This window comes from Anser cygnoides, chromosome 3, assembly GCF_040182565.1.
Source record: "Anser cygnoides isolate HZ-2024a breed goose chromosome 3, Taihu_goose_T2T_genome, whole genome shotgun sequence".
Classification (NCBI taxonomy): Eukaryota; Metazoa; Chordata; class Aves; order Anseriformes; family Anatidae; genus Anser; species Anser cygnoides.
In genome coordinates this window covers 54,360,352-54,372,774 of record NC_089875.1, presented here as the reverse complement: position 1 = coordinate 54,372,774, position 12,423 = coordinate 54,360,352, and the positions used below count along the sequence as shown (strand labels likewise).

General features: G+C 36.7%; 1 protein-coding gene across 17 annotated transcripts in view; it reads left to right on the top strand.

Annotated features, from left to right (window-relative positions):
- Nucleotides 1–12,423, top strand: part of SYNE1 (spectrin repeat containing nuclear envelope protein 1) — a 311,711-nt gene that overhangs the window by 159,677 nt on the left and 139,611 nt on the right. For all 17 annotated transcript variants that reach the window (XM_013178233.3, XM_048076956.2, XM_048076961.2 and 14 more), the window contains 9 exons: nt 509–679; nt 1,584–1,910; nt 3,223–3,375; nt 4,403–4,570; nt 5,560–5,736; nt 6,582–6,728; nt 8,403–8,528; nt 10,010–10,186; nt 11,974–12,239. In XM_013178233.3, coding sequence (XP_013033687.3) covers nt 509–679; nt 1,584–1,910; nt 3,223–3,375; nt 4,403–4,570; nt 5,560–5,736; nt 6,582–6,728; nt 8,403–8,528; nt 10,010–10,186; nt 11,974–12,239 — 1,712 coding nt within the window. The remainder of the gene's footprint in view (nt 1–508; nt 680–1,583; nt 1,911–3,222; nt 3,376–4,402; nt 4,571–5,559; nt 5,737–6,581; nt 6,729–8,402; nt 8,529–10,009; nt 10,187–11,973; nt 12,240–12,423) is intronic.

The following is a 12,423-nucleotide window of genomic DNA, read 5'->3' as shown; positions in this document are numbered from 1 at the left end:
AACTGTAGAGAGCGATAAGGTCGCCCCTGAGCCTCCTCTTCTCCAGGCTGAACAAGCCCAGCTCCCTCAGCCGCTCCTCGTAAGACTTGCTCTCCAGACCCCTCACCAGCTTGGTCGCCCTTCTCTGGACTCGCTCGAGCACGTCCATGTCCTTCCTGTAGCGAGGGGCCCAAAACTGAACACAGTACTCAAGGTGCGGCCTCACCAGAGCCGAGTACAGGGGCACAATCACTTCCCTAGACCTGCTGGCCACACTGCTTCTTATACAGGCCAGGATGCTGTTGGCCTTCTTGGCCACCTGAGCACACTGCTGGCTCATATTCAGCCGACTATCAACCAATACTCCCAGGTCCTTCTCGGCCAGGCAGCTTTCCAGCCACTCATCTCCCAGCCTGTAGCTCTGCTTGGGGTTGTTGCACCCCAGGTGCAGGACTCTCTCTAATCAATAGCTATGATAAACATCAAGGTGTTTCTCATTTCTTCCCCTAACCTCCATACCTGTTTGAAGGAACAAATAAAGTTTCTGGAAGAAGAGATACGCAGTATGGAAGAATCAGAATTGGCTTTTAGTGCTTACACAAATTGGTACGGAGCTACTAACAAGAACTTCAGAAATGTGATCACCAAGTTTGATGTGTTGGATAAAACAGCAATGGAGAAAAAAGTGCAGGAACTAGAGGTACAGTGTTCTTTAATACAGTTGTTGTTTGTCTTCAGTTTCTGTTCACCAAGAAGTGCCTATATTTTAACATGTATCTTAACAGCTGCTCAAAATTCTAACTTCACTCTGCCCAGAGAAGTAAACAGGATAAAGATCACCAAATATAAAAGTTTGTGTTCTCATGTCATATACATAATACATCACAGTTTGGTTGTTGAGGTTATGCATAGTCATAAATAATATAATCCTCTCTTTCCATAAGGCATGTTTTATGCCATAAGGTATATTTTGTTTCAGGTTAAAACTTAGAATAAATTTCCCTCCCATGTCATCCTGCCATGTATGTTTTATACCAGTATGCATTGTGGCAAGTATGCATTGTTTCCTATATGCATTCCTGTATTTATACCAGTAATTATAATATTATATACTTAATTATAATTCCCGTATTTATACCAGTATGCATTGTTTCATGCTTTACTTCATTGAAATAATTCAGTAGTAAAACTCATGTTTCACCTCAGAGTTGCAAATGAGTTTTTCATGTTTCCTGTAGCTTAAACATAATTCACTAAGTGAAAACTTTCATCCATTACAGAATTTGAGTATGAATCATCTCCTGGTAGACCTGAGTTTCTGTGTTTATGTTCACAAGCCCAGTGCAGAGCACTGGGAAGTATTCGTTTATTGTTGTTGTTCTTTTGTTTTTTCTGCTTCTTTCTAGTTTATCACAAGTTAACCCCAGGTAATTTTGTAATTAAAAGTCCATTTAATTTCCATAGCAATTCCTTGTGTCCTTAAAAAATAAATAAATAAGTAATAAAAAAGTTATCCTCTCACTAATAATAGAACTACACTGAATCAAAAAGAAAGAGACAAGAGCTCGTATGCATTTTTCTGTTAACTGACATTTCTTTCACAGCTGCTGTTGAGTGATATGGACATAGGTCACAGTTTACTAAAATCTGCCCGTGAGAAAGGGGAACGAGCTATAAAGTACATGGAAGAAAATGAAGTTGACCAGTTAAGGAAAGAAATTGGTGATCATGTGGAACAGCTTGAAGAGTTGGCTGGCTCCATCAGGAAAGAACACATGACTTCAGAAAAATGCCTTCAGTTGGCAAAGGAGTTCTCGGACAAGTACAAGGCACAGACTCAGTGGCTCACAGAGTACCAAACCATGTTACATGCTCCAGTGGAGCCAAAAAGTGAACTCTATGAGAAGAAGGCCCAGTTGTCCAAATATAAGGTAAAAAGTGATCATATCATTGCACTATTGAATGAATCTTGACCTATAGACTTGCAAGAGATCTTCTGATGCAAGTGTCTGTTCAAGTGTCCTCAATAGATTTATGAGATATCTCTGATCTGGGTGTCTAAATCAGCAAAAAAGTGAAAAGATGCATGAAGCCTACACCTATGAACCAGAGTGGGCACATAGATATGCAATGTGAAAGTTTTAATAAGGCTTCTACATTTGAAAATGTCCTGTTATGAAACAATATTCTATTTTTACACGTGAGCAATTCCATTGACAGCAACAGAGTTAACTTCCATTTAAGCCAGGATAGAAAATAATTGGTCTCTCTTCTCTGCAGACATTTCCTCTGTCTACATTTGCTTAATCATCTTTCTGATTAAAGCTGAATGTCCCAGCTCAACTGACATCCAGGACAGTCAGCTGCTATGGCTTTCTCTGTTTTTAATTAACATTTTTATGATTTTTTTTCCACTTGTAAAATTGAGTAGAAAATAATTGAGAACAAAACTGTTGCGTATCTTAATGATGCTTTTATGAAATACTCCAGGCTTCCATATGTTTCCATATGTAAGATGTATACTGGGCCTGGCTGGAATGAAGACAGCTCTCCTCATAGCAGCCCATACAACTCTGTGTTTAGCATTTATGGCTAAAACAGTGTTGATAGCGTACCAATGCTTTTGCTGTTGCTGAGCAGTACTTGCACAGCAGCAAGGCTTTCTCTTCAAGCCACTTATCCACCCCATCCTCCTGCAAGCCTAAATACTCCGTCATATAGAAGATCTGTGTGCTTGCTTGCTACATGTTTGAGGAGCTTATATCTCACTGCTAAGTGATAGATACTGCCATGTACTATGCTGTCTGACCCAGTAGCGCAACAATGACAACAGGAACTTAGACTGGATACCCTTTATATTAAAGACTTATGCATTAATCTGTTATATATTATCTCCCTAAGGGCAGGGATTTGGTGATGATTGCCCACCTATTTGCAGAATTTGTTCCTCAGAGCAAATTTTATCCTTAGCACTTAACTGTTCACACATATTAACTCACTTTCCTTTAGCAGCTCCAAATTGTTAGACATGCTACTAGGCAATCACAAAAGGATCAATTGCTCTTAGGTTCCTGCAAAGCTGTTGTCTCAGGGCATAGCTGGAAAAATATAGTCCCATAGTAGTAGCAAAGTTCTTCTCATCTGGAAAGGATGATATATGGCTGTACTTCAGGTCAAAGGTAAGTGAATGAAATAGATCTTCGGTGCTCAATATATATTTTGCTATTCTTGCTTGCACTGTAGTCCATACAGCAGACTGTTCTGTCCCATGAGCCTTCAATAAAATCAGTGATTGAAAAGGGAGAAGCACTTTTTGATCTGGTGAATGATGTGACTCTAAAGAGCAACATTCAAGACCTTCAGAGCAGTTACCAGGAACTCTGCAGTGCAACAAAGGTAAAAAGTCAGAAAGAAAACTTAAGGTTCTACCAAATTACTATATTTTTCCCCTCTTTAAGAAGTTGATTATTTTTTTCATACTGCTATGATGTTACACCCTGCACACTGAGCCAGTTAGGTTTCCTTACGTTTTATTTGTCTCTTGTTTCTGCTAAATCTCACACAAACTTCATTTAATCTAGTTTCATTACTGAATGGAGGTTGCTGGAGAAAATGAACCGTAAGATGGATTCAAGTTAATTCAGCAAGGACAATATAAATTAACATTGATTCATGAGTCTACATATATATAGTAGTACTTTGAAACACATAATACTAAATACGTCCTGAAGTATGATTATGGCTACAGCTTTTAATAGCTTATACCCCTAACAAGGAAAAGCTCCGCAAACCATGTTAGTACTTATCTTATTAGAGACCCTTTAATTTCCAATCCATCCATCCAATAATAGATTATTTTTTCACAGCTGATTTTTTAAATTTGTACAGCCTGATTTGTACCACAAAACTGATATCTGTTATAGTAGACATAATTTTGATGAGTTAAATGCAGTAAAGTACATGAAAAAGCTTTTTTAAAGAGAAAAAAATAAATATCTCAATGTATTTATTCTTGGTTTGTGTACTGCAGTCACAGGCAGTATGTACATACAAAGGCTTTAAGCAGCACAGACCTAACCATAGCATTTAGTAGGTCATGTGCAGTCTCTGAGTGTCTGTAATAACTATTTTGAAATGAATTTAATGTCAAGTTGACAATGTTTCTTTTCTTAAAGAAACAGAATCTTCACTGTTTTCCTCAACCTTCTCAATATGGTGTTTCACCCTAAATGAAAATGCTGCTCAGTACCACAGATTTTATTCACACAACTAATCCCGTTGGTATCTGGTTTAACAGTCTAATCACAGGACTCACCCACAGGAATATAAATTTGGAAGACTCTTACTATGCTTTCAAGATCTTGGTGTTCTGTTTTTATTCTTCTTACCTTATGTTTTAATTTTGGTCATTGTGAACCTGCAGGCATATGTTGAAACTTTAGAGGTGAGAGTAAAAGAACATGAGGATTACAATAGTGATTTGCAAGAAGGAGAGAAATGGTTACTACATATGTCCAGCAGGCTGGTTAGCCCTGACCTCGTGGAGAGTAACAATCTTGAAATAATCACTCAGCAACTAGCCAACCATAAGGTAGGTTTGGTACTTTGGTAAACCTTCTTTATTGGGTGAATTAGAATTTTTCTTCTCTGCTTCTGCGTCTTCATTCCAGAGCTCTAGTTATTTCTCATTCATCTGTTTTATTCCTCCTACTGTTAACTGTGAAAATGAGCACCGGTGTCATTAACACAGTTGACATATTTACCTTGTTGTAGCACTGTATCTTGGATCAAATTGAATCTGCACAGGAGCTTTGTTGTACTCTGATCTGAATTTCATGTCAGATTCTTTCTGAGAAGTTCCAAGAAATAGACCACAAAAGGCAGATGAGGGTCTTTTTACTCCTAAGGTGTTTTTGACTCTGACACTTTTAAGGAAAAATAATAAAAAAAGTATTTTTCCCCTCTATTAAATTGTCATATTTCATCCATTGGTTTAATTCAAGGTATTGTTACTGATGTTATCAGTCATAAGCATTCACTACCTCAGTTACTGATACTTTCCGTAAAATAAAATAAAGCATAATCCAATCCCCACCACCACATACACACTTAGAAACTGAGATTCCAAGGGCAAATATTGAAACCTTTTACCTCACTGTGATTAGCATATTATTCTTTAAGTAACCTCTTTGAATAAAAAATTAGCTCAGCCAAAGCTGATGCAAAGATCTTTCTACAGTTGAAGAGCTTATGGAATAAGATATGATTCAGCATCAGGTTTTGTCCTTAGCATTAGACACAAGAGAATTTGATGGAACCCTGGAGATCAAAGCAAGATAAAGGGCACTCTGTTTTGGGGCATGAGCATATAATGTTTACATGTTACGACAGTGCTGCAAACATTTCTGTGGAATATCTATGTAAAGACTTTTGACAATGATTTTATAATGAAAGTACATTCTAATAGCTTGACTGTAACAATGCACGTTGCCTGAAAACCTGTTTCCACATCTGAAGACAAGGAGTGATCAGAACATATTCTAAATTTAAAATATTATTCAAAATATGTTAACTACTTAGGCTATCATGGAAGAAATTTCAGGATTTGAAATTCGTTTGAACAACCTGAAGAGTAAAGGTGATTATTTGATCAATCAATGCACAGAACATCTTCAAGCAAAATTTAAGCAAAATATACAAAGCCATCTTCAGGGGACAAGGGACAGCTATTCTGCCATATGTAGTACAGCCCAAAGGGTGAGTCTTGTTTCAAAAACATTTTTAATACAGTTTAAGGATAACAAATATTTTTTTCTGTAATTGCTTTCTGTTTCTTCAAATTGTATAAATTTCTACTGTTTCAAAATAAATTGAGCCCATAGGCTCCTAATATAGCATTTCATCATTACTGTGGTGCAGATGAATTTCTTGTGATCCAAACGTTGCCTTGCAGCCAGCATAACTAGCTGTATATCATCCAGAAGTTTGTACTTAATTTCTCCACTCCCTTGCAGCATTCAGGTTACAGAAACTTCTGAGCAGTCACAGTCAAGAAAATAAAGCTTATTCCTACTTCAAAAATGATGGAGCAAATTACACTTTTAGTGCCAGTTGTTTGCATACATAAATAACTGGTCTTAATTATGTGCAAGGAAATACTGTCTGTCTTAGTTAAACCAGAATATACAATAAAGAAGGGCTAACTGGGTCAGTTGTTAATCCAATTAGGAGATCAGGACAGCATGGTTTCAAAAAAAAAAAAAAAAAAGTCTTCAGAGTCAGTAAGAGTTGTAGGAAGGTAAAACCTCATACTATAACAATGGTAAAATGATGGACAAGAATACAGAAATTAGAGAAAATACTCTTCATTTTCATCTCTATTTTCTCTTTCCAGTAGCTATGCTTTAGATATTGTCCATTTTATCCACAAATGAGCAAGATGCAGTGAGAGCTTAAGGAGTTAACTATCCCATGGTCGTTTGTTGTACAAGGGCTAAAGTAACTACAGTCTTTGCAGTTCTCTTCTGCAGTTTGCAAGGTGTGGGAAGAGAGACAATAACGGTGTTTGAATATGTAATGAACCTCCAAAATGTTTATTTTAGGTGTACCAGAGTTTGGAACATGAACTCCAAAAGCATGTTAATCATCAGGATACCCTACAACAGTGTCAGACTTGGCTGTCTACAATACAGTCAGAATTAAAGCCAAGTACCTGGCCACCCTTCAGCCTGGCAGATGCAGTTAAACAGGTAAAAGTTCAACACTTGAATATGCTGTTATCCTTAATGAGGTGATTTCATGTAAGAACTTTATATTAATAGAAATTAGGTACTCCCTCTAGCCTCCTCAGACACTTGTGTAGCCTCATTTTTTGTCCCCAGCTCAAAAAGGAATACCTTGAAGGAAAAATAACCTTAGGTGAAAAATCACACAGGGCTTTTATTAGCTCTGCTAAATACTTAGAAATATGCTACTTGAAAACAGTTGGCTAATTAGATAAACCTGCTCAGATATTCCATAGATATGTTTAGCAGAGAGGTTGTGTCTTTCTGCGTGTCTAATTGCTTATTTGTCTGTCTACTAAAGTTCCTACATGAGACCTGGTTTCATAGTACAATCGACACAGAATCTGTTAATCAGCCAATTAAAATAAGTTTTCAGTCTGATAGTATAGAACTGCCTCCAGCTCACATTAGTGATTAAGAATTTTTTATTTGTTTTCTGATTATTTTTAGTAACTTAATATATGTTGTTACCGGATTTGTACATTGTTTTCAAACTAAACTGGTTTGATACAAAAAATGCAGAAATTCAAGGCTTTCTCATCTACCATATAGCTTAATTGAGACTTTGAAATACTACAGATTTTGATTTCCCTTTCCTCTAGTCCTTTTTCTGCTCAACTCTGAGAACAGTATGGCTGTCTTCTAGATATTGTTTCTACCCTTCCTCCTACCCTTTAAATAATAGGAGACGGCAATTAGCCTTCCCTCTCTAGGTTGGACAAACCCTGTTCCTTCAGACCTGCCTAAATGCCACGTGCTACTGCCCCATATACACTATCCCTTTGGTGAACTTGCACCAGCTTGCCAATCTCTCTTCTGTTAAGAGGGAAACTTGAACCCAATACACCAGGCTCAGCCTGACAAGTTTAAGTACAGGACGATAATCCCTTCCTGGAGCATGCTTTCAGCTTTCTTGCTAATGCAGTAATTCAGGGTTGCAACAAGGGCACACTGCTGGGTATTCAACTTCTTGTTTACAAGGACCCACCACTGGCCCTCTGAGTGGTCATTCACCCTCCTCTCTGGGACTCTAGGAGGTATGTTATATGCAGGTATAAGCCTGCTTTTTGACACCGATACCACCATTTTCTTGTGGAATGAGGAAAATCTTCATAGAGAGAGATGGGCTTCTATGGACAATAGCAAGAGGAAGAACCCTCAAAAGAATAGTGTTGTCAGATATTGTCAGTTGTAGATGCTGAGAGGGTTTCAGAGGGTGTGGAAAACTTGTTTTGCCACTGGTTTGGATCCTCCATGATCTATTGAGATGCAAGAGATTTTTATAGGTATAGGCAACAAGACAATTTAGTAATCGGATAAAGCCCTGCTTCCCATTCACCTTGGGAAAGTAAGTCACCTTTCTGAAACTCTTGTGTGTGTCTATCCAAACCTCCTAATTTTAAAGAAATAAGCTAGGTAATGCATGTCACTGAGCTCTTTGCTAAATGGACAATGATAATCAAATTTTTAAGCATTACTCTTTTCCATATTTTTTACATTGTTTCTAATAAAATAGCATATGTCTACATTTCTTCTCTTGGAAGTAATGAGCTAAATTTTAAACACTGAAACATGTGATTTTAATAAAATAAGAAATATTCCACAAGCTGAGTTTATCTGAGGATTGTCTTCCCTCAGGTGAAACATTTCCGGGCTCTGCAGGAACAAGCCAATACATATTTGGATCTTTTGTGCTCCATGTGTGATCTGTCCGATGCCACAGTGAAGAGTACAGCAACAGATATTCAACAAACAAAACAAATGGTACAAGATAACCAGCTTTTAATCCTGTTTAGAGCTTTAACTGCTTTCATCTGTCCTCTTTTAAGAAGGTCATCTTGGGTAATGGTTTAAAGAAATGTTATCTTATATGTTACATTCATCTTAAGTATTTAATTCAGAAACATTTTATCTTCTCTTTCTTTTTATACATATATATAGATATATAATATAGATATTATAAAATTGAAAAAATGCTATCCTGGCAGTAATAAAAAGAAAAGGGGCAAAGGATGTGAGAGGTACTGAGGTGCTAAAAGATGTCCTAAAGCCACACATATGACATCATGTTGAAGAAAACCAGTTCCAAATTATTTTTCATAAAATATAATTCAGTTAATTATTATTTTTAATTAAATATTATGCATATTTGTTTATTTATTCAACAGTAGACTGATGTTCTTCTTCTTAAGATATACTAATATATTCTTTATAATCATGATTTTTATAATTCAATTCATAAATCTATGTAATTTATCCAGAGTGCATCAATTTTAGCATATGAATGTATAGAAGTGTACCTCAATTTTAAGTTTCAAATTACCTTAATGATTTGTTTTAAAATAAAATAAACATAGTTTATTAGAAAAAATGTATTATTAGGATTCCTGGGTTTTTAACCATGAAAATTTGTTTCACATGTGCACACACACAGAAAACTCCTGAAACTACTTCTACCAAGATTAAAAGTATAATACATACAGTAACAGTCTTTCATACCAGAGAAGCAAATTGTGCAAATCCAAGTAATCCGTACAAAAAACTGCAGTCCAAATACCGAGTAACTAGAAAGCATCCCAAACACCAAAATGAGATTCTTCTTTTATATATAAAGTAGTGGGGGGGGGGGGGGGGGAGGGGTGGAAGAAATCACAGACAAGGCAGTACTCAAATATATAGAACTGATTGAGAGTCTAAACCTTAAAGGCACCCTACTTCTAGTTTGAAGCAAAAGAAGCTCTGTGACTATTGGTGTCAGGTGATTAATGGGCTCAGATCCGCTAAGCATTGTTCTTCTCAGCATTTTACAAAAGACATATAGGCAAAATTACTGGGCTAAGCAAATTAAAATTAAAGTGTTTTGTTTAAGTGTTTTTTTGGTCATTGTGAAGGCGTATAGGGCATAGTCCTCCACGATTCTTGGTATGCAATATGCATTACAAATTACACAGTTAATTTAAGCTTTAACTGAAGACTTAGAACACTTTGAAATACACATAAATATACTTGCTACACTCAAGGGTAAATTTTTTCACAGCTTTCCTTGGATAGGTTTGATTTTTATGACTTTTGAAGGTTAAGTCTCTTTGTGAATAATATTAGCCCTTTCAGAATCTAGTACAGGAATTTGTTGTGAGTACAGTATTGTGCTGGGAGGAAGAAGGTATTCATCCTCCAATCCCCCAAAATAGCTGCATTAAAGCATTCTTACTCCTTTTCTTTTCTTTCCTTTTCTTTTCTGCTAGATTGAGCAACAGATAATGCACTCACAGTATTTGGCTCAAGGTTGGGAAGAGATAAAACAAATGAAGGCTGAGCTCTGGATATATTTCCAGGATGCAGATCAACAACTACAGAATTTGAAAAGGAGACGTGCAGAGTTGGAGCTAAACATTGCCCAGAATATGGTACTCCAGGTTAAGGTAAGGAGACTTTAGGTTAAGAGCAGAAGTTAAAGAAGACGTTTATCCTATGGCTGATTTAATTACAATACTTGCTATATACATGTGTTGCATAGAATTGCTAATATGTTCTAAGCAAGAACAGTGAAGACAGAGGAAAGAAGGTTTCCTTATTGATGCTACAGGGTGACACAGGGAGCAAAACACAGCACAATACTATTTTTCTGTGTTTTTCCTTTTCTGTTTCCTTTTCCTTTTAACAGCAGACAGTTTGCAGCCTATTGTTTGATTTGCCTTTGCTTTTAAAAGGCTAATTTCTGTTTGCAGTGGATTTGAAGATAAGGTCTGCAACTCGTGCTTGCTAAGTTCTTTGATTCCAGTACTTGTAAATTATGCAGTTCTATTTCAAAATCAGTCTAGGAAACTGTTCAATTTTGCTGGACTCTGAAAAGCACAGGAGTGTTTGCATAATGGAAAACCAATTTAATTTACCTTCAGTAGTGAGATAAATGCCTTCAGGTCCTCAGTCATTACAGATATTTTCCATCGTTATTCTGCACACATCTCAAACATCAGTAAAGTAACAAGAAGAAACAGGAAAACAAATTATTTATTTGATAACTGATTAAATGCTTGACTTTTTCATTTTTAGTCTAGACTTCGCGTTTTCTTTTCTGATGTGCCAGGAGTTAGTTGAAAAGTAAACAGCACTTCTTTTCTGTTCTAAAGAAGTGTCAGAACAAAGTTGTAGCTCTTGAATACACCTCAGCACAATGCAGTCTAAGACCTGCTACATTAACTATCATTAAAGGAGTCTGTAAAGAGGCAGGAGTCTGTACTTCTTCACTATTTCAGTCAGGAACTTTCAATTATTACAAATGATAGGCACCAGTTGTACTGTCAGATGTCGTGCAATCTGTATTTTTACCTTGTATTCCCCTGGTGTAGGAAGATGGCTAGCTCCATTTGAGGCAGTAGCAAAGAAGGAAGCAGAGAAGGGCAGTAGCATCTCTTCTCCAGACCTCCAAAAGTCCTCAGTGAAAATGAATCACCCCAGCAAAGTGCTGGAGCTGGGCATAGTTGCTTAGTTATTGGAACAAGAATTTGGAAAAGATTATATTTACCCTAGACAGTGTGTAAGTGCCAAAGAATATTTGATTATTTTAACTGTCAGTATAATGTATATTCTTCTCTTGGGTTCTCTGTGACTTCTTATTCAGTACATGTGTGTACAGATGAGCTCATTTGTCTACTGGAGTCTATTAACTTAAATAGTAATCATACCTGAATAATTGTTGGCTTTGTTTCATTAATGACAAGAATAATGGTCACTATTGGAGAAATAGATACAATGCAAAATATGGATGTGGGGTTCACAGACTCACTGGCATTGCTTCCTTTTTTCAGTATCTGATGAAAAAAGGAAAAAAAGAAAAAGAAAAAAAAAAGAGCTAGAAACAGTATTTGCAGAATGAATTCTCATGAGACCCTGATTATCTTGCTTGTAATAATGTAGGTAGAAGAGGCGTTAGTCCAGGCATCTGGACAACAAGATGTCACTTGCTTCTGAATTCTTTCTATCACTGGCACTGGGAATCTGCTCTGGTTTGCCATCCTCATCTGATAAGATGGGGAAAAAGTGCTTTATCCCTTCCCCTAACCTTTTTCTAATTAACATTTACACAACATTTGCCTGGACAGATAAGTAGTACTAACACAATATATTAATTTCAGAGTTTGTATTTAAATTTCATCATATAATTTAAAGTAGGTGACACTGTATTGGTTTTGGTTTGTATCTTTTTCAGGAATTCAATCAGAAGTTACAGTCTAAGCAGTCAGCTCTTACCTCTGTGACTGAGAAGATAAACAAACTAACCCAAGGACAGGAATCACCTGAACACAAGGAAATTGGACAGTTGAGCAACCAGTGGCTGGACCTCTGCCTTCAGGCACACAGTTTGCTCATACAGAGGGAGGAGGATCTGCAGAGGACAGGAAATTACCATGATCGCATGAATGTAGTTGAAGTTTTCTTGGAAAAACTCACAAAAGAGTGGGACAACCTGGCTAGGTAAAAAAGAAGAGCACACACAAGGCTTATTACATATACACTGAAAGAGCTGTTTACAGAGTGTCTCTAAGTGGATCTGCTAAAAATACATTTTTTCCATGCCTAAATTAAATCAGGCTTCCCTTATTAATTATAACATAATTACTTATATTACTTGTATTGAAATAAAGAGAGTTTGTGGAGC